This window comes from Corvus hawaiiensis, chromosome 2 (assembly GCF_020740725.1).
Source record: "Corvus hawaiiensis isolate bCorHaw1 chromosome 2, bCorHaw1.pri.cur, whole genome shotgun sequence".
Taxonomy (NCBI): domain Eukaryota; kingdom Metazoa; phylum Chordata; class Aves; order Passeriformes; family Corvidae; genus Corvus; species Corvus hawaiiensis.
In genome coordinates, this window is record NC_063214.1 from 93,156,782 (window position 1) to 93,182,693 (window position 25,912).

General features: G+C 38.0%; 1 protein-coding gene across 6 annotated transcripts; it reads left to right on the forward strand.

Annotated features, from left to right (window-relative positions):
• The first annotated feature begins 1,371 nt into the window (after window positions 1–1,371).
• Window positions 1,372–24,321, forward strand: IL18R1 (interleukin 18 receptor 1). 6 transcript variants are annotated; one of them, XM_048326198.1, is made up of 14 exons: window positions 1,372–3,440; window positions 4,088–4,250; window positions 6,380–6,532; window positions 6,877–6,947; window positions 7,978–8,218; window positions 13,848–14,025; window positions 14,935–15,088; window positions 15,589–15,651; window positions 17,838–17,994; window positions 18,177–18,310; window positions 19,172–19,333; window positions 20,896–21,054; window positions 22,681–22,844; window positions 22,943–24,321. In XM_048326198.1, the coding sequence occupies exons 4-14, from the start codon at window positions 6,899–6,901 to the stop codon at window positions 23,009–23,011; spliced, it is 1,530 nt and encodes a 509-aa protein (XP_048182155.1). In that variant the 5' UTR covers window positions 1,372–3,440; window positions 4,088–4,250; window positions 6,380–6,532; window positions 6,877–6,898; the 3' UTR covers window positions 23,012–24,321. The 6 variants fall into 6 exon arrangements, with proteins under 6 accessions (XP_048182155.1, XP_048182112.1, XP_048182118.1 ...); XM_048326155.1 differs by having other exon boundaries at window positions 22,681–24,321; XM_048326161.1 differs by having other exon boundaries at window positions 6,383–6,532; window positions 22,681–24,321.
• Window positions 24,322–25,912: the final 1,591 nt, after the last annotated feature.

The following is a 25,912-nucleotide window of genomic DNA, read 5'->3' on the forward strand; positions in this document are numbered from 1 at the left end:
GAGCAAGGTCTTTGACACAGTCTCTGTGAGATAGACAAATCCACAAAAGTGAGCAGAAAAACAGTGGGACTAAAGTCCCTGTGAGACCAATGCGTTGTGACCAGCGTACAAACCTCAGCTCACAGCAAATCACTAGAGACATCCCTCAGGGAGTGATACCAGTACCAGGACTGTTTAACATCCTTATTGATGACCTTGACAATGGGACAGACTGCACAACCAGTGGATTTTTAGACAGAAAATCAAACTGTGGGGGGATACTTGACCCACTGAAGCACAGGGCTGCTGTTTTGGACAGCAACAGGCTGAAGAAATGGACTGATGAGAAACTCACGAAGTTCAGTCCAAGGCATGTGCAAAGTGCTGCATCTGAGATGGAATAAACCCATTCAGCAACGCAGCCTGGAGGTCAACCTAACACAAAATAACTTTGTGGAAATAGACTGGATGTCCTGGTTGACACTAAAGTGGACATGATTCAGCAGTGTGTCCCTGTGACTAAGGCGACCAACTGCGCCCTGCACCTTACTAATGAAAATGTAGCTGTGGAAAGTGGTTATTCCCTAGAATGCAGCATTTATGAAGTCATCTCTGGGGCACTATGTAAAGTTTTGGGCTCCCCAGTACAAGTGAGGTACTGACATATTGAAGTCCAGGGGAAGACCACCAAGAGCAAAGATCATACAGGGAGAGGACAAGAGGCCCTGTTTCCATCTACAAGAATCTAATGAAAAGACAGAGAGAATGGATGGAGCCAGACTCTTCTCAAAGGAGCACAGAGATAGGACAAAAAAGTAACTGGCAGTAATTAGAACATGAGAAATTTGTATTATGTATTAGGAAAAACAATTTCACCATCTGCATGGTCCAAAGCTGGAACATGTACCCAGAGAAGCTGTGGAATCCCCACCCTTGTAAGTGTTCGTGTCTCAGTTGTATGCACCCTGAAGAGGGGCTGGACCTGAGGACTCCCAGAGGTCCCTTCAAACCCGAATTACCCTGTGATGCTGGGATATGGAGGAAAGTTTGAAAGTGTCCAACTTTAGTATTTTAATATTTATGAGAAACATATGAGGCTCTAACAGACACATTTTCAGTTTGTAACCTGCTTTTTTGATATCAGGGGAAGATAATGCTGAAAAACTATTGAATATAATTTAACCTCTGCTAAGAATTAATATAGCTTGTATATAGAGATAATAGGAGTATTTATAAATACTCCTATTATATATATATAATATATATATATAAATATATATATATATTTATATATATATATAGATATATATATATATCTATATATATATATATATCTATATATATATATATATATATCTATATATATATATAAATATAAAAACAATATAGTTTAAGAAGGACTACTGCCAGCTAACAGCAAACAGGTTTAAACCATGGTTACAGGAGTTGGATGTGTTGCAATTTCTGACGGAAATAGTTTCGGTTTTTCATTTAGCACCTTGGTATAGTTTATGTTGGATGGAAAGGAAGTGAAAAACTGTGAAGTAACAGGTCTTCCCTGATTGATCAGGTTGTCAGAGCTTCCTTCAACAATCTGTTTTCCAATATTAGTGCAAACTTTCATGTTCATCATGGCATTTTCAAAATTAAAATCTAAGCTGTAGCTATTTTTAGTCAAGTTACGTATCTATTACCAGACTAAAGTTTCTCTATTAAAATTGTATTAGTCAGAGAACTAAAAAGTGTGAAGTTTATTCTCCTTTCACATATATTCATGTATCACAGAGCTAGCTATGACAGTTGAAAGGACCAATTGAACACAGCTCTTTCTGCAATGCAGATTAAAGTTCAAAAAACTTGTGAGTGTTTCAAAAGAGTATGAAAGCACATGAGAGAAAATGAGAGAAAAGCTCACGGAAAATATTGCTGTAAAAGACTAAGTCAAAAAAAAGAAGTTTCAAAACTGTCACTATGAAGACTTACTCTGTGAAAGTAAAAAGCTGATGACATTTTACTTTATGATTTTATTTGTTGGCTGCTAAATAGTTTCCAGACTGTCTTATAAAATCATTATCATCTTTATATCTACTTTCTTTTTGGTTTTAAAATCAGGTACTAAGTCATAGAACCAAAAGCACTGTAAAATACCTTTTATACATTTTTAAAGTAGTTATAGTTAGTTGTATCCTTAGCTTACTTTCCTGAAATTGTGCTGATTTATGTTATCCAAAGGTCTGATTGTTGTTATATACATATTGTTTCAAATCTGTGATGAGGAAAAAAATGAGATGAGACAGTAAAACACTCCAGGGTTTCTTTGCTTCACCTCTGCAATGAAAATATGCAAGACAGCCAGCTCTGTGTAATCCCTCCCTCCTTTTTAGTGTAACCTGTTTGTTTTATGTCTAACGTGATCCCTCTTGTTGCAATTGGAACCTTTTGCATTAGGAGTCGTCCTGGGTAAAAAACCCAAAAGATAGCTGTCACCAAGCAAATTTCTGAAGATGAAAAGGGTGATATGAAAATAAAAGAATTCCTGAGGGAATGACTTTTTCCCACTGTTATCAAACTAAGTTTATTTAGAAGTATAGTGAATTATTGAACAGTACTTAGCAGATAAACTGTCCATGTAATTAACAAAGGCAAGCATTCATTTACGCAGGAAGAGGTCTCAAACAGGAAATATGCCTGTCAGAAACCCCTGGTGGAACCACAGTTCCAATGTATCAACGTTTGGCTAACAAGCCAACTCAACTAACGGCATGATGGCTTATTTAGAAGTGAATACATACACTCACTTTGCGGTAATGGAACTACAAAATGTTTCATGTCTTGAAAGTTTTCCTTATTCTCCCCATGAAGGGGATGGTAGCACAGAAAAAAATAGCACTCAAATGGGGACATTTCTCATAAAACCAATATAGAATCATGTCTTTTGCCTTGTCTATTTTCCTCCACACCATATTTTGTAATTTTTTTTTGTGGGATGTAATTTTTTTTCTTTTTTTCTGTGTGTGTGTCTTTTGAGGTCTTTGCAGAATATCAACCTTTCAGTTTTAGCTCTTTGCACGCCCTCATTCTCAAACCAGGCAGCGAGGTGGGGAGGAAGCCGTAGCAGAGATCAAAGTTGGTATACTCAGCCCAATATACTCGTTCGTAGCACTCCGTCCTACCTCCACCACACTCCTTGGAAAAGTCCTACAATGGGCGCTCACCAGAAAGGCGGAGGAGGAGGCGTTTCAGCTGAAGACAACGGAAGACAATCACCTCCTTACAGCTTTTCTTCCCCTGGAAGGTTGTGAGAAGGAAGGCACACGCACACACCCACACCCCCCTCTCCGTCTCCTAGAAGTTGATCATCACTCGCTCTGCTGGCGGGGCGCGCCTCTGGGTTTCCGAGGGCTGGGTGGCAGCACAGCCCCCTCGCCAAGCCGGGCGAGCTGCCTTGCTGCCGCAGCCAGGTAGGGCAGGGGCGGCGCAGGGCAGGGGCGGGCAGCGCGCTGGGGGAGGCAAGGGCCGGGCGCGGGCAGCTCCTTCTCCCCTCCCTCGCAACCGAGCGCCTGCCCCGGTCAGGGCATCCCTGCGGGTGTGCCCCGCGCCGCCCTCGCTGGCCGGGGATCTCTCCGGGGCACCCTGCCCGTCCCCTGCCCTGCCCGTCCCCTGCCCGGTCTCTCTCCCACCCAGCCGCGCTTCCCTGCCCGCGGCACTGCCCGGCACTTCCCAGAACCACCTGGCTCGGACACCTCTCTCCGGGGTCCGTTATATAATTTTTCCTCATTATAGAGCTGCCATAAACAGGTTAGCCCTGAAAATGACTTATTTCAACACACAGTCCCTGTCGCCGTGTCTGGGCTGTCTGCAGCCCTTTCCCTCACACCTGGGTGGCTTTGGAGGAGGATGGGCTCCTTCAGCGCTGTTGTAGGTGGTAGGAGCAAAAGATTATGCCTGAAACATTTGTGTATCAGCTCTCAAATGTCTCATTTAGAAAAATTATTAATATTAAGGACTTGCCTTTACCTTTCCATTAATACCAGCAGAAATGATTTTCTCACATCTCCCTCTTCTGTTTTCCTTCCTGCAATCAGCAGTTCTCTTTTCCTTTTTTCAGAAGGTTTTTCAAATTGAAATATCTATGCATTCACCTGCTGAGAGAGATAACTCTCTGTTTCAGTGATGACTAAAACTCAGAAGAGTTGTAAGTTCAAGTTGCAGCTCTCTGGAGTTTCGAAGACTCCCTCTCCTTCCACTTTCCACCTGGCAAGACTTGCATAGTAAGTAAACAGCTTTGCTTGTCTTTGAAATTAAGACAGATTTTCATTTTTACCAAGAAATTGCAATCCTGGCAGAATGGTGCTTGGATCTAATATGTCTAAGACAACTGTTTGTTAAACATTTTTGTTTTCTTCATGAATGCTGAGAAAATTATGGCTCTGTGTAGTAATATTTAGAAAATACTTAAATTCCACAGGAATTCCTTAAAGAGGAAAGATTAGTGCTTTCCTCCCTTGACCCGAAGATGATTGTTAGAGCAGTCTCATGTTCAGAAGAATCTGTTGTGTTTTTTTAAAAAAGGAAGTCACAACCCTTCAGGACCAAATTGAGTTTTCCAAAAGTGTTGATCAAAATGAGTTACTTATCCAAAACAGAGGATCAGTCACTTCTGTGTATCAGCCCCTCTTCATTTCAAAATCTTCTGGTGATTCTAGAAAAGTGGGGAATAATTTTAAGGCTGCTTAAATATATACAATTTTCTAATTAAAGAGATATTGGTAATGCACTTTACAGAATTTAAACTTTCAGTTTGTTTAAAGTTTTTGTTGGTTTCACAGTGGCACAAGCATTTTTAAGAACCATATTTTATTATTAAAATTCCATCAGTGGTTTTAAACAGGTATAAAATTTATAAAACGTGCTTAAAGCTATTGTCACTTTGATCCTTATAGACAATTGGTAATTTAACCAATTTTCATTGAAACTGTCATTTCCCTCTATTGCCTCAGCATTCTGTCCTTTAATAGTTCTGTACTCCTTTATTAGGCAGAGAATTTTTGCTTTTACTTTAAAATAACTCTCAATTTTTTCCAAAAATTAAAATTCTTATTCTGTTTCTCAAAGATTATCTTTGTATTAGCTGACTTTCACTAAAAGCATTTTTCTTTCTTTTCATCTTCCCCCCCCCAACTTTTCATTGAGGAGTACTCAAACTATGTGGCTCAAATGTAAACACTTTTAGCCTACAGTGAACAATTTCAGACAAATTGATCAGGTTCAACAGCAATGAGAGAGTAAGATTAAGGTCCTGTGTCTTGCTTTTCATTAGTCGTGAATCTTAAACCTGGTCATTACTAAATAGCTTCCATTATACTGTGTGCATTCAAACGAACTTCCACTGTGTGCTGACGTGATATACCAAAAAAGAACTGGATTTAGAGTTAAAAATCTGGTGATAAATGGTTTTATCTTTATGTAGTGGATCATAGTCTTGTAGTCTCTAACAGCTGTATTTCTTCTGAATGTGATAGGATAAAAAAGGAAAAAAAGATTAGAGAAATTAAAGAGAGAGGCCCCTCTTTCCTTATGAAGTATAGGAGTTTGAATCTCCATGCGTAACAAGGAACTGAAATTGCTTGTTCCAGTACTCAGCATCCAGTCTCTTTTAGCTTTCTAAATCTGGATTTGCCTACCAGGCTGTCTGAAAAAAGGGATGTGAAACACTTCCTCCATCTCCTTACAGTGCTTTATGGGATGATGACACACTTGTAAAGAACTGAGAAGAAAGATAGGAGAGGGAGAGCAGCTACTCAGTTTGGTGTCATTCTGGAATACTGTGGGAAATGCAGTACCCTCTTGCCTCCAGACTCTTCAGGTCACAGGAACTTTCTGACTGTAAATCTCAGGGCAGTCTCTTACAACATTAAGTTTGTGCTTTCTCAAATTGCAATAGATTTACTTAATAAAAAAGACATGGATTGCTAATGACATTTCTTTTGGCAGATCTCTTAGATCTCTGAAGTACATCTTGTGTGCATGTGTCTCATTTGTCCATCCATGCTTGGGTAACACTGAGCAAGGTTGTCTGTTTTAGGTTCAGAGGCTGAGCTGAGTTGTGTATCTAACCTGTCTGTTTTGTAAGCAAAACTGAGGCAGAGTCTCAGGAGTAGCTCTGTCTTTGGTTGTCAGTTAACCTGCTGTTCTGAGGAACCTCAGAAAGTGCTCCAAGCTGATCTTATTTAGTGGTGTTTTTCACTTGCCTTTGAAATCAGTTGACTACACATGAAGCAACTGAATATAGGCTGCTTCATGTCCTTCCCCCCAGTGGAAATGTTAGCACTCTTAGCTGGTGCTTATTGCCTCCACGGACCAAATTGTGAGAGAAATTACATGTCTCATTGTTTTCCAGCAGGCTCAAAGTTACCCATCAACATATCCAATCTGCAACATTGTGCTGTTCTCACTGAAGACAAGGGAAGTTTCCACTGGCTGTTTCCACAAGGTCCAGTCTTGCAAAGTCGTTCTCTTTGTGGAGAAAAAAAAAGCACTGTCCTATCCTGTGGTACGTATCTACTGGCTTGGGATTTGAGTGCTTTTGTAATACTGCAAAATGCATGCATTAAATAAGAAAATGGAAGAAGGAAATCCTGCAGTGCTTTCTGAATTTGAAGTGAAATTGCAAAGAAAAATCTAGATACATTACCTGATGTATGAAAATAGCTGTTATGATAAAAATATGTAACTTCCCATTTGGAAATCCCTCTTCAGCACCAGGCAATAGTTACAATGCTCACATGCTCCAAGGAATGTTTTACTGCACTTGTGATGAACTGTGAATCTGTTTTTTTTTTTTCTTAGGTTTTCAGAACAAACAAGAGAAATTCAGTTTCTTTTCTTTTTTTTCAGAAGTGAGAAGTAACTCAAGAAAATGACTCTGATGATTTTTTTGGTAATGTTTGTCATGGAATCTGCCACTGGTAAGTAAAAGTCTTCAATTCAAAAACAGAACCTTCAAAATATGTGCCAGCATCTTGACAGTTGCTTGGAGTAGGACAAGTTTTGTGTTTTGCAGCCAAGAACAAAAACTTAAAGGTTTGGCAATTTCAGCCCAGCTCCAGGCTGGGGAAATTTGGTCCCAAACACCAAAATTATGAAATGAAAAAGCAAGGACGCTACCTGGAGAAACCTGATGATGTTGTATGTGACCATGACTGTGTGAAGAGACATAGCAAGCAAGAGAAAGAGTCTGCTTCTTTTTGTGCCATTCAGAAGTGTGGTCACAATAGGTGCTAAACAACAATAATCTCTGAGAACCTTAGGAGAAAGAAAGACTGAAGGCTGATTTTATTTTTGACTCTTAATGCTAGATCATGGTTCCTTTTCTGTACTTTTCATGACTTCTGTATGCAAAAGCAAATTTGAGAAATTTGTGCGGAAAGGCAGACTTAAAAACTAAATTTTACACACATAATCTCGTTCCAAGGCAACTTTCCAAAGATATCTGAAGTTTTTCAGAAATATATCTACATAATGATTCTGTTTTAATTAAGAAGATAAGGAAATACAAATGTTAATTTATAGGATCTGTGCTTTTATCTCAGACATATTTGTCAAGTCAAACCATACGTGAAGAACTTCTCCTTTCTCTTTCCATTTGTGGGAGCTGCTTTATTGTAGAGTGAGGCCAGATTCTGCCCTTTCAGAATTTTATTCTGACTCTGTGGAACTCATGTGAAAGAATCATAGAGATAGGGAAATGTCTTTTTATTTTCAGCCGCCTTTTTCTTCTGGTATTGCTTTGGTAAGATAGAATAAAGGTGTGGAAAACTGAGGTTTTCAGAAAATATTGCAGGAATAAATAAATAAATGCTGCCAGACCACTTTGCTGAAAGAATTCTCTTTGTAAGATACCAGCAGCACAGCAAATTACTTTAAAGTCAGGTTAATGTAATTTTCTGAAACAAGTATTTGGCTTCCTAACGTATCTTTTTTCCCCTTTCTCTGAAGAAAAGCTGTGCCCCCTTCGTGCCTCCATTGATGTTCTAGAAGGGGAATATTTTTTCCTTTGTTACCTTGAGTCAAGGCAAGAACATTTTCAGGAAGAAGCATACACAATAAACTGGTACAAAGAAAGTGCTGGAAAGCGGCAACTGGTAAAGGAAACACACAGAATTGTTTCACAAATGAATTTTCTGGAGTTTTGGCCAGCTGAACTCAGTGACTCTGGGAATTACTCTGTCATTCACAGGTGGGTACACATCAGAATGTATAAATGTCTTGCCTGTGCACATGTCTATGATGAAGATAATTTCTTTGTCTTGTTTTGTATAGATAGTGGCATCTATATAAAAGGGGCTCAGGGAACTGCATTAACTGCAGTGTCATTTCACACTTCATTTCACAATAACTATCAAGGTGAACTTTTAATATTTACAAATATCTATAAGGAGTTTCAGCCTTTTAAATGTTCTGTAAACCTTTTGATAAGGCAGGTAGCATTCTTTCTGGCTTGTGATTAATTACCTAAGCAAAATGAGCGTCAGGCAGCCCTTCTGTCCCCTGACAAGGAAAAGGAAACATTTGCTTGTCTTCTTCCCCAGACTTGTTCTTGCTTGCTGTGTTGAGCAGATCTCATGCTATGAGGCTTGCCAAATCATCTAACTGTATAGTAAAGATTAAACATAGCATAGCTAAACTCTGCTTTCTGTTCAAACCTTTCCCTGCATGAAGCCATTCAAAGAACAAATTAAATAATTGCATTTGATTTCTTACTGCTGTAGAACATTATGGGTTAAAAGGAGAAATAAGGATGGGCCTCCATTATTTGGTGCCAGTCTTCACTGGAACACCTTAAAAGACTAAGGGACTAAATCAAAGGTTTGTTGCACGGAGTTCTTATGACTAACTTGCACTAAACCCATAATTCAGCATTTACAGTTGAAGCAACAATTCATTTGAAGCAGATTACCTTGCATGTAATGATTTGTGCTGTTCTCCAAGTAATAATTTTAAGGTTCTAGCCAGGTTTGTAAAGGTTACGGGACGCGGATACTGAAAAATGCTCCCCACGTTTTTCCAGAAATATCGCAGGCTCAAGTTCGATACTTTACAGTTCGAAGCTAGACTTCAATTGTTAACTTCCAAGTTAACTTGGAAGCTGCAATCTCCTTGTTTTATTTTTCCATGCATCATTACTATTATCTCCTTATTGATATTATTTTAAAAAGTAGTGAGTCATGGTATATGAAATGCAAAGTATTTTTAATTGAAGGGTAAATACTGAGAAAAATGTATTCATCTATTTTAAATTCAAGATAATTTTCATTAAGGATGATGAATATGGTAGTTTGTCTAGTTTGTTGTGCAGTTTTGTTGTGTTGATCAGTTGTCTACATTGTCTCTTCACAAAAAGAGCTATTAAATCTAAAACTCACTCTAATACCACCTAATCAGTGGCACAAAATGCAGACTGACTAATTTTGTCACGGGGAAAGATAGGTGGAGATCGTACCTGAATTGCCAGGCTACCAAAGGAGACTGCCACAAGGAGTCTAAAATACGGGACAGAAGAGAAGGGAGCTATGATAACCCCAGCCTTAATACATGATCATTGTGGTTTTCTGATTATTTTACGGACTTGGAGTAATGACAGTAAATCCACAGTAAATCATAAGAATTCTATTAAGTTATTATGAAAAAGTGTAAACCTCAAAACTGAAGGAAACAGCCTTACATATAGAAGAAGGAAGTGACAGGAAAAGAACTGAAGTAAAACTATTAAAATGAGGTTTGTTAAAATAAGTAATTGCTGGAAAACATGAAAATATCAGAATCCTTTATGAAATGTCTTGATTTAGTAATTTGCTTAAGAGAGAAACTGAGCAAAAAAGTCTTGATTACATCAGAGCATTTGTTTGAAATTGAGAGTTTTGATTTTCTGCTTTTTTGTCTTGTGTTCTAGGACTATGTTAGCTGCTACATTTTAAAAATCAGTTTTGAAAGAAAGTATTTTTGCTTTGAGGAAAAAATTTCTTACTCTGAAACTCCTTGCCTTGCCTCGCCCTTCCCCTTGCCCTTCCTCTTGCCCTTCCCTTCTTCTTTTCTTTTCATTAGGCCCATATGAATTCTCATTTTTCTGTTAGGATCAGAATGATGCCAGAAGCTTGCAATCCTCCTGTGAGAACTCTTCACAGGTCTCATTGCTGGAACAACAGGCATAATGGATTTTAATGGGATCTTTGGCTTACTTCATATGATGGATTTCACTATTGGCAGGCAAATTAAATGAGTTATATTTCAGCAAATACAGAAGATTATTGAAAAATTTTTTTTCTGCAGAGACAGAGGATTTTAGCAGTCTCTGTAGGGAAAGATTGTGGGCTATTGTGGACTACTGAACTGGTTTAATATTTAATAAGAATGACTGAGTGGAATTAGTTTAATTTCAGAGTACTTATAGGAGGTTAAAGGGGTTACTTTTGAAAGAAGGTATGCTAAATATATTTTTATTTATCTTCTAAATTTTCAACTATTAATTTGGGGATAGGTATTTGTAAGCTATATCGGAAATAATTTTTAGATTACTTATAACTGTTTAGGCAGTTTCAGGGAACAATGTGACAGCTACATATACTGCAGATTTTCAAGAAAAGAAGACAACATGACAGATTTTGCAAACTAATTAAACATAGGAATTTTTTTTCTGCTGTGTTACAACTGACAATATACAAGAAGTAAGAGGCGAAGGTGATCTAACAATGTTTTTATGGTGTTTTAACCACTTATTTTTTACTTACAGAGGAATCAGAAGGTTTACAGTTAACCTAGAAGTGTCCTGCTGAGACATATGTAGATAGCTGAAGTGTGCATATATGTGTGCTGATATGTTCACGTGTGTTAGTACACTAGACTTAGGATGTTAATTCAGGAATCAATGGACATCACCTCTAAGCATGAAAGTGCCCATCTTCAGCAACGTTCTTGCTGAAAAATTTCACATGTACTTGTAGTGAGTGTGGTAAGCAGAAAAAAAACTGTGTCACAGGTCTTTGGAAAGATTTTTAATTTGTATGGGTGTTTTTTATAGCCTGTATCCTGTGGTTGTCAAAGAGAAAAACAGAATACAAAAAAGCAGGTCATCAGGTTGCTCTGTTTTGGTGACCTTGAAACTGAGGGAACTTACACGTTCCTGAAAAAAACCCAAAACTACAGAGAACCATGATAAATACACGATAAATTTTAAAATCCTAATATTGTTCAATTTTTCAATATGATTAGAACAGTTGAAAGCTGTAGGAACATGCATTTGGAGTTAATACTGCAATTTGGAAAGCAGAGTGACAGTTTCTGCAGTAGATTGAAATATTGCGATAACACTGGCTTGCTGCAGTGAAATAGCTAAGGGATGACTTAGAATTGGTTATGTATCCAGTAAACTTGGTTTATATTCTCTAAGGGCTTTCACTTCCCTGTATCATCTTCTGAGCCAAGCTAGATTTTGTTGTTCCTTCTTGGTGGGTTTGTTGGGGGAAGATTGAAAGTCTGTTAAACCAGAAATGGTTTGTTCCTGACAAAATATCACTAAAGACTCTCAACAAGTAAAAACCAGGATAAAAATATAACAATTCAGACACTAGCAGTTTAAAAAATACACCTAAATGCCTTTTTTTTTATATATATTGAAAACCGTTCTGTATGGCAGGCAACTAGAAATGATGCAAGACAAATTAATCTTTGTTTGCATAGGTATGGTTTTAATACCTTCCAGGGACATTCTCCTTGCCAGATTTTGGCTCATCAGGTAGAATATCTTGATCCACTTCGAGTGATTTCCCCAAACAGGATCACAGAAGAAACCCTCTGTGGAGTGACAGTGCTGAGGGGAACATGTGGCTTTACAGATCCTTTTCTTTCATCTGCTGAATTTAGAGAGTAAAATCATATGCATTTCGTGGCTAGATCTGTAAATTGCTTCTCTGACAGTATTCAGATTGGTAGAGTGATGCCTAAAGAAACACACAGACTCAGTGGAATTAATTTGATATAATGTTTATGTCTACACCTAAACTTATCTTAGGTACCTTTACTGTCAGGGAGAGAGAGGCCTTTCTGGGCCACAGATTATCTTGTCCTAAACCAAACATAAAAAATAGGTCATATAAACTGCACTGTAACAGGTTGACTACTGACTGTGGTCCCACTGCTGACTGTGATTAGTAGCTCTGATTTAAATGTGTAAATATGATATTGAAGAATAGGTGAGAAGGACTCCACCCACTGTGAATACCCATGCAAGCTTATCTCTGATGGAAAAGTTTTGGTAAGGCTTTTCCTGTTTGTAACAGCATAGGTAGCTGATTTAGAAACCAAACCACGATGTTTTTGTTTAAAGAGTCAATTACGAGTAATAAACATCTCAAGTGAGTAAGGAGAACCTGTGTAGGTTGAAAAAGGGCTACAGTGCAAAGAGGGTGAGCAGAATACATAAATACATTTGTTTAGGGGGCTTAAAAAGCAGAAAAGAAACAACCCAAGACTTGGTCTAAATTCATCATAAAAATGATGTCCTAATAGCTCTTCTGAGTCCTGTACACTCAAAAGGCATGTCAAGAATGGTATTTAAGATGATGTACTCACCAGGGATGCTTCTCCATTCCAACTTCTTTGTCCTCTTGGCCTTTCTCATTGAAACAATTCTTGACCAATTGCACTTCTGGAAGCAATTTTTTTTTCTTTTCTTGGAGGCAGAAAGATTCAAACATATTTATGAAGATATGACTGACATTGGAGGGAAGTGCTCTGTGATTGCTGCTTTTTCTTTGTCAGGCCCTGCTTGTTCAGAAAACAAATGAGAGTTTTATGCACTAATTGCAAAATCTCACCCATTAACTGTCAGAATCTCACCCGCTAACTGACAGCAACATATGGCTTTCTCTTAAGCTCTAACTTTGCCAAATTTAAGTCAAAAGTCCTCCAGCTTCCTTTCCCTTGGTAGTCATGTATTTGGATATATCAGTGAAATAACAGCTATAATCTGATTCTTTCAAGGAATATATGGATAGAACTTAGTAGATATCTAAATGACAATCATCAGCTCCCAGATATTCAAAAGAGGTATTTTTTGAGCATATTTGTGTGATCTTTTCTAGACACTGCATGGGATGTGATGCCTCTGCTGCAGAAGTGGTAGTTCCTGACTCTTCCAGTCAGCCTGGGGTGCTCAGCTACTGTAGATCTCTGAGCAGTTCAGACTCAAAAGACAAAGAGATGTACCCTTTCCAAAATGCCTTGTTTTGCAGACATGCTTGAATCCATAAATGATGCTGTGATTCATGAGACTTGTGGAGTTTAGAAATATTTCCAAAATATCAGTGACTATCTGCAGAGTATCAAACAATGATTAATGTTGCTTTATGAACCATATCAGAGTTGCCAGTCTTACCACTTATTTTACAAATATATTTTTCAGTTATGGCTTTTAACCTTAGCAACACTTAGGAAATTAAGCCTGCAGGATCTTTAGCTGATTCAAGGTCCAAGATTCTTTGATGCTCTCATGTAACTGTTCATGATGTCACAGACAGTTGCATCCTTGTTCAGGTCAATGTAGCATATATTGTCATGTTCAATAGATATAATTGTATTGTCAAATGTTTTGCGGTAGTGCATTTAGTTTAGGTAACCTGTTTGGTTAAAGGAAATAACACTTATTTGGGAGTGGGAAAGTATAAAGGGGAATAAAAATAATTAGGTCACTGTAGATGTACTTTTTACCTACCAGATGTATTTGAGAATTTATTTGTGTTTTGTAACTCACTAAGCTGCATAATTTTTAAAAGCTCCTAAAACTGATTTTTCTTTATCTTTTTTTTTCTTAGCAATGGAAAACAAAATTTAACAATTCAAAAATGGACCTTGAATGTACTTGAAAGAAATAAAAGTAGCTGTTTCAACAAAAATCATTTGACTACAGAAATTAAAAGTGCTGGAACTGGTCATTCACTGAAATGCAGTGATTTGTCCATCTATGAAAATGAGAGCATAACATGGTACAAGGTAATTACTGAAACAGTGTCACTCAAATAATTGCCTATAGAAACAAAATATCTGATTACAGGAAATATTAATTGCAAACAAATTTTTAGAAGCATCTACAAACATTGTAAAGCTTTAATTTCTCATGGAATTAGGGCAAAAAACTTTAGACAGGGACGCAAAACATAGTTTTTGTCTGCTCTCAGATTTGTTAAAAAAATACACCTGTTTCAGAAGTTGTTAAACTCATAGTTTGGAATGATAAAAGATTTGATGTGGATGTCTGCTGATTTAGGCAGCAGCTGGTTTAGCCAGCTGCCACTTTGCTGATACAGATATTGTACTGATGCTAAATGAGGTGCCAAGATTTTTATTTTACAGTTGGCATGTACTTCTAAAGTAATTACAAACTTTTCAATTTTTCTGTTTCTGAACACCTTTTACATGTGTAACAGATCCAGTTCTGTTCATTTTTTGGCAAGTCATCACTTTGAGAAGTGCTCCTTATTCCTCTCAGGTCTCCTGGTTGGAGTAACAGACCCTGTTCACTCCAAGATCTATCAGTTTCTGGAAGAGATTTTGACTGATTTAGTAAAGGCATCTGGAGTAACCTGGCAAGAATGAACTACAGCCCTGTTTTCTTGTGTTTCAGGGCCTGGGATGATGGGACCATTGATGGATAGGGCCATAGGTCGTTATATTTTCCTCAGTTGCAATGTTCTCAACTTCTAATGGGTTAAATGTTCAGATGTGGCATTTAAGTGACCATGAGTGAAAATTGGGTGCACACCTCTTTTGGGTCAGACACTTGTCATTGAGACAGTGAAAAGATGATGGTGATACTTGTGTCAAAAAACCCTCATCATTTCTTCCATGTTTTGAATGCATGTTTGCTACAGAATAGTATTTTCTGGTTTTATTTTATTGCAGGACTGCAAGAACTATGAACATGAAACAGAGAGGGAACTAAATTTTAGAACCCTAACAGTACAGCACTCTGGGATATATACCTGTAAAATTTTAATCAGTCATGAAGGAAGGATATACCACAGCACAAATACAATTAAACTTGTAGTAGAAGAAGGTAAGAAAGCTTTCTAAAATTTTGAAGCATACTTTTTGGTTCATTTTACTATGGAGATTTTTCATTGCACTTCTCATTTGGTAAATATATACCAAGGGGAACAAGTCTGGTAATCTGAACTACTTCAGAATAATTTGAGAAGTAAAAAAGCAGAAGTTAAGATGAAATATAACCAATTTTGGAAGATGTATTTAGTATGTTTTCCCTGCAGTTTTATTTTTTTTTCAAAATAGCTGCTCTAAGTAAGTTATTTAAACTTACTGAGAATTTTGCACAAGAGCCTTTCCAACCATTGCAAATTGTACTCTGTATTTATATGTATGTGAAAAAATTCAACAAGACATACTGGGTTTTAAACTAGTCAGTAATGCCAGAATCCAGATATTCTGTGAATTAAATTGAATGTTTGTGATTAATTTTAGATATAGAGCACGTATGTAACTTCTACTATGGAAGAATGTAAGTAAGGTATTACTTCAATAGCCGTACTTCTGTTTTAGATGCAGCAGAGGCTGTAACTTTGGAGATAGTTGGACATCATGAAGAAATTGAAACAGAAATAGGTATGAAATAACACAAAAATGTTTGTGTAGCTACTCTACCTACAGGCTTTTGTTCTGATTTCTTTATGGTTGATGGTCTGGGTAAGTATAACCAAACTAAGAATTGTCTGTGCATCATCCTGTATCTGATCTAACCTCACATCTGGTAATGTTTTGCCTAGTGTATTACATGATTGATATACAAGTACCCTAAATGTACCCTTTCAGAGAGGCAGAAGCTGAGGTTACTGCTACAACCTGCAGGAGAAAGTGGTGGTGGTGGTAAAACATCTCTCCATGGCTTTCTTTTGTAGATAGCAAAACCCATGAAGCAATGTATAAAGGATGTATGGTTCACTCAGTGAACAGCAGTAATGAGTAATCACCTGATACCTGATGCGGTCGAAAATGTTATTCTCAGGGAAGTGAGAAGTGTGAGGTATGACGGTCCTGGCAATGTGTGCATGAAGATCTGTATTGTCAAGAGACCTTATCTGTGCTTCTAGCTGGAAGTAGGTTAGATAAAATGATCTGCAGGCTTCACACAGTCTTGGGCAGGATCCAGGAGTTTGCGATTGAGGCTATAAATAATTTTTAAAAACAGAAATTTACCTGTCTTTTTCCTCTCCTGTTCCTGAGGCTTCTCTCTTCTGGGTAGCTAATCCTTCCTTTCCAAAGCTTATCTCCTCTGTGGCTCATACCCATATCTCATTTGCTCATCTAGGACCTCAGATATTAATTTTGCTGCCTTCCTGCCAATACTGCTTGCTAAGTCCTTTTCCCAATGGTAGTATCCCAATCCTATGGTTCCTCATGCCTTCCAAACTCCCAGTACACCCTTCCTGCACATTTCTGTCTCGTTACTGTGCTTGTCCCAACCCTTAGAAGTTAGAAGGGTCTGGCATCATATACATATGAACTACCTGTCTTCCATCCCTTTTCTGCCTTGATAAGATCATTTGATAAGGTCATTGAACTCCCTGCTGAGTGATGAGACAGATGGCATGGTAGAGAGGGAAGGGAATTTAGGATGAGCCAGGTCCATGACCTTTAACATCTCTCATTGTTTAAAATGGCGTTCTATAATATTTGCCTCCAAATAGGTCTTGTATATGCTGAAAATGCTAGAGTTGCAAGGTCAATGATACTGGAAGGTTAGGTCTGTGCAACTGTAATTTGGATTTCTAAGGCCTGAATCTGTGATGGCCAGATTTTCAGCTGGATCTTGCTTTGAAGGTTCTAGAAGTCTCTGACAAATCTTGAAAAGTCAGTTTTATGTGCTCTTAGAGAATTGCTGTGCAGACCTTGCTTACTGGAAAGTATTTGTGCATGATGCCCTGAACAAAGACTAACATGCACTTTTCCTGGCTTAATAAAGGGCATTCTGGGTGTATTCCCTGGAAATGATGCTGGAATAGCCTAGATGGTTGCAGCTAAATCCAGGTCAGGCTTCCCATGGCAGAGTTTAAAAAATCTCACACTCCAGAGCTGCAGTCTTCTGCCCTTATTTTTTCCAAGTGTCCAGTTGTCCTTTTAGTTTTGCAATTTCTTAAAACTATCAAAACCTTATGGGGTTGTTCCTGTCAGTTACAGTTAGTGCTTTGAAATGGGACAAGTAGCTGACTGAGTAAATGACTTGTTCATGTATTCAGGAATTTTCAGTTGTGATACTGAGACGATAATTTTCTCTGTGCATGTTCAGCCTGGGCTTTGGTTTTATTCGGTAATCATATATAGTTTACCTGTTACAATGAATTAATTGTTGTAATTCCCCTTACCAGTTACTTACTTTTACCTGGCCCTGGAGCACAGGTGACAGGTTGTCCTCTTATCTTCTCAGCCTGCGGAGCACTGTCTAGTTTATAGAATCATAGAATATCTGGAGTAGAAGGAACCCATAAGCGTCATCAAGTCAAATTCCCTTTAGTTCTCTAAAGCCTGAAATTCTCAGGCCTATTTAAACTCACCTGGCTGTGATGATTTGTCTGAAAGAAAGCAATGCATGACTGTCACTTTGCAACAGTGCATGATTGCTGAAGACACCACCAGTGCAGGTGTAACACCTGTAAAACATTGAGAAGGGGCTATGAAATCCTGAAAGGTGCACAGCTCATAGGATATGTTGCCTGGAAAGCTGACATTTTCTTGCACTGTGTACATGAATACTACTTCTCACTAGATCTTCTCATGTTACGCTTTTTTTGTAGGTAAAGAAGAGATACTCAATTGCACAGGTTTCTTGGGTTATTATATGCAAGAAGATGCCAGCCTCTACTGGTTAATTAACCAAACGTTTCCTGAACAATGCACAGGTATCCCTGAGAATGAACCTTCAATATGTGAAGAAGAGTTCAAAAAATTACAGTAGGTTTCCTGAAAATCCTGCATTTAGTATGTGATAATGTCCTACACTTTGTGGAACTGCAAATTCAGTAAAACCACAGTCTGAGGGTTTTCTTTAGAACCTTTCCCCTCAAAATCTGCCTCTCAGGTGGTTGTAGGTTTCTGTACAGATAGGGTTGCTAACACCATTCCTTATGTTGCAGGTTGGGAAACAAGTTCTATGTCACAAGGCTACTACGGATTAAAAAAGTAAGAGATGAGGACATGCATCATAATTTCACCTGCATGTTGCAAGCTGATGAAAGCACACAGATAAAAATAGTAAAATTGAAGAAAGGTATGGCCTAATCTAGAAAGAATTTATTAATTATTATTAAGTAATTTTATTAATTATTAATCATGCCAGCCTTCTCAATCCTGAGGGCAGGGTACTCATTTCAAAACACCACTCCTAATATGTCTGTCCGCTTATGAAGACCCTCATCCATCTGGTGCTGGACATAACAACCCCTGGGTGATTCCTCCTGCTCTCAGACAGGGGCAGAAGTAATCCAAAGCAAAAGAAATGCTGACTACAATGAGCATGTCTTGACAGTGCCTTCATAAAAAAATTCACTAAGATTAAAGTGTTAAAAATCTGCATTTGGAACTAAAAACCCAAAGATAAAATAATAATAATAATAATAATAATAATAATAGTAAAGAAAAAGAAAAGCCTGAAAGAGACTGGAGAAAAAAAATACAAAAAATATCTCAGCCAAACAGATTAAAGGGAACATTAAGGACTTATGGATGGGACTGAGAGAGGGGTGAAAGGTAGATAATAACAGGAAATAATAAAGAACCTTAAGGAAACTCATCACAAAAGTGAGTGACCATCAGTTTGGGATGCTGCACATCTATGAGGATCTGTAGTGTCAGTCTTGATCTCACATAGCCTGCACACACATAAATGAACTGTATGTGATTGTGTGCAGGATTGTTTCTCCAGTTTTTAGAGTAATCCATGTTGTGTAGTTCCTCTTCATCTCAGGACTAGTGGCATGTGTATGTGCTTGAAGCATTAGCAGGAAAGGATTCCCATCAACACTGTGTTTTTTTTGAGATGATTTTTAGGTGTCATCAGTATTGGATACAGTAATCTTGTCATATAATACTCTTTGTTAAGGCTATAATTTGCTGCTTTTCTGTTTTACAGGGAAGACCCAAGACCTACCTGTGCACATATTTACCACTGGAATGGTCCTTGCTTTGCTATTTCCGTTTGTTGTTGTAGCTGTGGTGTTTGTGTTTGTGATGTTTAGGGTCGACTTTGTTCTATTTTACAGAGATACATGCAGAAGAGATGATACTGCTGGAGGTATGATTTTGCTAATGCTGACATTGAAATAAGTGTATTGATTAAAAAACAATTTCTGGTAGGTTCTATGAAAAAACCATCTTTGACGAAGATAATTTTTTTATCTTAAATTCAGGAGCAGTGTGAGAAGAAACAAAGAATATATAAAAGAGAACTTGATGGTCAGGTGCTAAAGTGTGTAGTTATATACATGTGGCAATGACAGCAGATAAACAGAGTGAAGAAGCTTCCTATGGAACACGCAGTGAAGAGGATGTCAGCTGTTCAGATGAGCTCTGTTCTGACATGTTCTTCATCACAAAAGTTGATAGGGGTGGAGAAATTTGCAGTTGTCTATTTGTGATGAGGATGAACACTCTGGAGCTGTCAGATGGATAGACTGACACAATTTTTTTTCACCTCACTGATGCCCTTCAGTAAGGTGAAGGTTAAAATGTTCCCTTGACTGTAGAGGCCATTGCATGTTTATAGGTTTGTCACTACATGCACTTAAGGAGAGCTGGAGTGCACACTACCAGTATCTTAACAGGCACCAGCTCTGTGACCTTCACAGCAAGCAAGCCTGACAATTACTCAATTTTAGGAATTATTTTTCTGAAAATTGCAGTGACAAAACTTGCTGTATATATGGGTCTGATTTTCTTGGCCTTTCTTTGTCTCTAAATCAGCTTGAATATAACTTGAATAAACAGCAGTGGTTGGAGATTTTTCAGTAATGGTTGGATGTCATTTATGCCTGCCAGTGTTATTTATCTAGTTGTTGATGTCAGCTATCACAGTGTACACTGAGTTACAGGGACGATCTCTGAGATCCTGGACTAGGCCACCCTGGAGGAGCTGCCTGTTGAATACTAGGCAATGGATTGCCTATTCCTAGAGCTCTTGAAGGTGTAGGGTTTCATGGACTTGACTTTGTGTTCTCTCTTATGTGGTAAAGTATTCAGAAAGGGAAACAAAGGAGTGCAGTTTAAGAAGAAAAGCCACGTGTGCTGGTGTATCAATCCTGATAGTTGCTCTGGGGCAGTGTGGTGGACCCGGCCTCTGGATTGGTCTTTGATTTCCCAAACCATGACCAGACAAGGCATACTCTCGTAACAAAAAAAATTAACTGTTTTTTTCTCTCTTTTGCCAGTACCCATTCTACTTGATACTCTTAGACAAAGTGTAAAATAAATGTGGAAATCTGCGATACCACATAAATAGCAATTTTATCAGGTTACAGACACATTTTTTGCTTCCCTTCATATCTTGAGCTTCACAGGTGTGACATTAATTGGTTAAATTAATCTGATTTTATTTAAAAAGCACTTTAATGTAGAAAGGTAATGTTCTCAAGTATTTGCCAAATGCAATCAGAATCTTTATATCAAAATTAAATTTCTTCAGGACATTTTTTGAATCCGATGAAGAGTGTTTGAAGACTTTTCAGAGTCTTCAGAAGAAAGAGCAGGAGTTTCTAGATGCTTTGCTACTGAGACACTAAGTTTGAAAACCAGAATAATGAATCAGATACTGGATTTCTAATGGTGATAACAAGACAACAATTGGTGATTTCTTTTCAGATGGAAAAGAATATGATGCATTTGTGTCTTACCTGAAAGACTGTGCTTCTCCCATTGAAGAAGAGAGAGAATTTGCTTTGAAGATATTGCCCATGATATTAGAAGAAAACTTTGGGTACAAGTTATGTATATTTGAGAGGGATGTATTCCCTGGAGGAGGTGAGTGTATTGAATATTCTTGTCATTGAATAGGCTCATCAAGTTCACAAAAAGGTAAAGTCTATAATTAGAAGGAATTCTGCCATGTGCTGTGCATTGAAAGGATACAGTTTTCATTTAATCTGGACTATGTGCATGCAAAGTTTGCTTGCAAACATTTTACATGTTTTATAGTTACATTTATTAATTAATATACACTTACACACATATGCACACATATATCACTAATTACAAAGACCCAAGATGAAAGGATGAAAGAGCAAACATCGAGAAGGTCAAGGTGAGGACACAGAAGGTGTCAGATATTTCACAGTAATATTGCTTTTGCTCTGCTTTTGCGGAGGGCCAGTTAATGTACTCACATTTACTGCACAGAGCAGCTGGTGTTTCTGGTACTAATTATTCTTAGGTAACTTGTATGTTTGCTGTATCTTCAGTGTGGTGGTTGAAACCATATTCTGAATGAAATGGGTGCCATAACAAAATAGAAATAAGAAATGGAATTTTGTTTGGCCTATGGATGTATCTGACATCTGCTTTTTGCAAATGTTTGGATAAAAGGTATTACAAGTTTCCACTTAGTCCAAAGATCTAGTTGAGGAATAGAATTTCATTGTTCAAACCACAGAACAATAAGATCAGTCACCATCCTTCATTAAACAGGATCTTGTCTCCTTATATCCATTCCTGACAAATTTTTCTAACCTGAGAGGTGCCACAGCTCTTGCAAGCCTTTTTTTTTTAACCTATTCTCTTTCTTTAAGTATTAAAAAAGTGTTTACTGACATCTTTCAATAGTTTCAGCTTATTTCCTTTTCTCTGGCCTGATCCATTGTGAACATGGAAAATAGAATATTTCCTTCTTTTTACACGATCCTTTGGTGTTGTAATACCCTTGTCAGCCTCTTTTTACCCTCAGTTTTCTCTTCATTAGGTTAGTTCTGCAGTTTGCTTTGCCTTTCTCTACAAGTCATGTTGTCCAGATCTCTGATTTATGCAGACTTTGTCCCATGGTGCTAAAACAAGCACTGGAAGCTGTGCATGAAAATTCAATTTGATGTTTAAAGGGTATCACCATTCACTTTCATTCACCACTTTTCATGTCAAAAGTCATCAATGTGAAACACAGTTGGAACTCCTTCTGCCATCACATGCTGGTCTTCTTCACCTTGGATTACTGGAAATAGATTTGGATGTTTGATGTCATAAAGGAAGGTGCAACCTGAGGGTTACAGAATACTTGGTGAGAGGTTGCTGTTTGTGCCTTTCTGTGGAATCACTCCAATGGTATCTATTAGGAAAGAGCAAAGAGATGTCTGGTTGGGGGGAAGTTAGATTTTGCTGTCACCTTCTATCCATGTGACTACTGCTAGACAGCTGTCTAGGGTAGATGAGATTATTAAGTAGGTTTATATCTGCTCTAGAGAATAAGCTTTGACCAATACTGAGTTAATTTTCAGAGACCCTTAATCTTTTATACACATTAATCTCTTCATAAGGGCAAGATGCTTAAATGTCACTTTATAAGAGGGACATTTCTGGTACATATGTGAATTTAAAAGATAAGTCGATTCATTGCCTATCTTTTCAATTGAATTTAACAATAAATTTATCTTTAATTTGCAGCGTTTGTTGATGATATCAATTCATTCATTGATAAAAGCAGAAGATTAATCATTATACTGAGCCAGAACTACGTTTCTGACAGAGCCATATATGAACTTGAGAGTGGACTGCATAAAGCCCTAGTTGAAAGAAAAACTAAGATCATATTAATTGAATATATGCCTGTAAGTGACTACAATTTCTTGCCAGAATCACTGTCACTTTTACCATCAAAGAGGGTGGTGAAGTGGAAAAAAGATAAATCTCTTCCTGTGAATTCCAGATTTTGGAAAAACCTTCGGTACCTCATGCCGGCAAAGCCTATCAAGATAAAGACCAAAGGGCACTGTAATAATCTTGGCTTAGGCTCAGAAGCTGCTCAACCACAGACTGAGGGCTGTGACTTTAACACAGTTGTATAACAATTCTGGAGACAGAAGATGTAGCAGAAAACTGTATGTTTTGCTAACTAATAGAACCAAATAAACTAATATTTTGGGAAATAGTGTTGATTAAGAGGCCAGCTCTGAGATCTGAGAAGAACACAGAAGTTGCTGCAGTGGCCAGGATGATGTTAACCCCAATCATTAAATCTTATTCCAGAGAAGGTTTCCTCAGCAATCTACATAAGGAGCAGAAGTTTCATTCTGCTTAGGACTTACCATGTGGCATGAAGCACAATGAAAAATATTTTTATTTCACAGTTTTCAGTAATGTAGAATGCTACTTGTTTTACTTGCATATACTTTTTGAGGCTCTTCAACAAATAAACCAGTACTTACAATCTCCTATTGTTAGTTAGATGCTCTTTGTTTTGTATTTTGATGTTTTCTAAGGATTCTAAATGTAAGTAGGCCCAAATAGCTCCCGTGTTAAAGAGCTTGGCATGCAGGCTTTGGGCAATATCAAGCAGAAAAAAACCCGAACCAACAGAGAAAAGGGAGGTTAGAAAGGGTAGGGCAGTTTTGGATGGTTTAATGCCCTCTATGAGAATCAGCCACTTTAAATTGAAATTCAATTTGCCGTGGATGCCCCCTCACCTCAGCTTGGAGAGACAATGTGACTGCCTATACGTGCTACGCCTCATGAAGCTGTACCCTAAAGCCTGTGACACCATACAGAATTTGGCTGCCCTGAGATTTTACAGAATAACAGAGGATTATACATAAGGAAGGTTGAAAGCTAAATGGTATTAACTCCAAAGTTCTTTGAATGCCAGCAAAGCAGACACACTTTGAATGATTCAACATCTGTAAAAGGAGAAGTATTTTTGCACAGAAGGGTATCATGACACCATCACTTAATCTCTGTAGGTGATCCTCGCTGCCTGTGATGCAGTGGAAGAGGGAGACAAGGGAAATTAAGGATATGCATACTCATACTAATGCCAGATGTTGTTCTTATTGCTCTTATACCCTGAATTACTGACATTTATCAGGGCTTGGAAATACCTGCTTTCTCCTTGCCAGTCCGTAGAGAAAAGGAACTGCTAATGTTACTTTTTTAGACTGTAGTTGTGATGATTTGCCTGATCATGTGTATGTCAATGTAAAAGTGAAGTCACATGATAGTTTGTTTGAGGTAATGGGTCATTTCAATGATTTTTATTGTGGGTTTTGTTCACTTTTGCACTTAATAAAACTTTTAATTTCCCCTTCTCCACATCTGTGGCTTCCATTTTTGCTGCAGTTAGACAGAAGTAATATTGTGAATGTGTGTTTTAAGGTCACTTATAGAATCACGGACATATGTCTTGGCAAATGCTGATTTAGTATAAAAGTGAAAGGCTGAAAAAGTTCATTGGCAAGGTCCACTCTACTACTTACTAGATGGCTAAAACAAACAGACAAAAATCAGACTAAAACCTAAAATCAATCAATCTAACCCCAAAGTCAACCCAAAAATTATCTGTGGGAGTGGGAGTGGGGGGAACAAAAGAGTTAGGGTAGGAAAAGGTAAAAAGGAATAAGGAAGACTTTCCCATTTAGGCACAAGGTTCAAAGCCACAGCTAAACTGAGCCACAGTCTTGACCAATAGTTTAGGCCTAAAGATTTAGCAGCACTCAATCGATAACTTAAGTTAAACAATTTAACAAAAAATTAATATAGAATTGACTACAGCATGACAGTAGCTCATTTACAGGCCTAGCTTACAAATTTAAATACCTTAGGAGAGCACCATTCATAGTACATTTGCTACAGAATATTCACACTCTCATGCCCACAGACCTAGAGAAATATATATAAGGTATACCTGTGAAAAATGCCCCTCGAATTCAGTGATGTGCTCACATCAGATGCCTTTGCATCTTCTCAATGGACAAAGAGTTGAGCCTTGAGCAGTGGGGGTGTCAGCCCAGGATCTGCTGTCGTCTGGTGATCCTCCAAATATAGCAGGCTTGAGAGTTCACTGGCTCTGAGAAGGAGGTTGCTGGTTGCAGCTCACTGTGGTCCAGGAGAGCTCAAAGGGTCCTACTTAGGACTGCTCTTTATAGCATTGAAGAGAGTAGGCTTTAGTCATAGTAATTTTCCCTCCTGGCCACAATTTGGGTTGGAAACTTTCTTCAAGAGAGCTCAATCCAGGTGCTGTTCAAGGCTGAGGCCTATTTCTCAGCTCATAGTGTGACCTGAGGGGTGGGGGGGAGAGATGCACCACCACAAGTAAGTGTCAAAAACCAAGCTTAGGGTATGAAGAAAAAATGGAAGAAAAGCAAGCGTGGTCAGACCACAAACAACGAATGTCTCATTTGTAGTTTAGGAAGATTAAAACAAAGCCAAATCCAAAAAAAGCTATTGAAACATGTAATTTCCCTGAGGAGGACACAGATAGGATCAGCAAGGAGACAGCTGTTGCAAGCCACCAGTCTTGAAATTTCTTGTCTCTCTTGCTATGTACTACAACATAGTAACTGGCTGTGAGAACATGGTCTGTGTCTGCATTATTTTAGTGTTACTGGTTTACTGAATTCTACCAGACACAACACAGGCTAGAAGGAAAAGAGTATCAAAGAAATCTTGTCTGTTGATAATTGTAACATAAATGTAGGAAGAATAAGGACTATTGTATATAGTATCATTACTATATGGTAGTGAATAAGGGCCTATAACTGCATAAGGTTTGTCAATTAGAGGGTTTTTTCCTACTATAAGTAATTCTGTTCCTTCATGACCATCTGCATTCTTTACAGAGATTAGAGAGGTAGAACTTGTAAAACAGGAGTAAATTCCCCCTCCGAACCAGCTGTGTCACTCC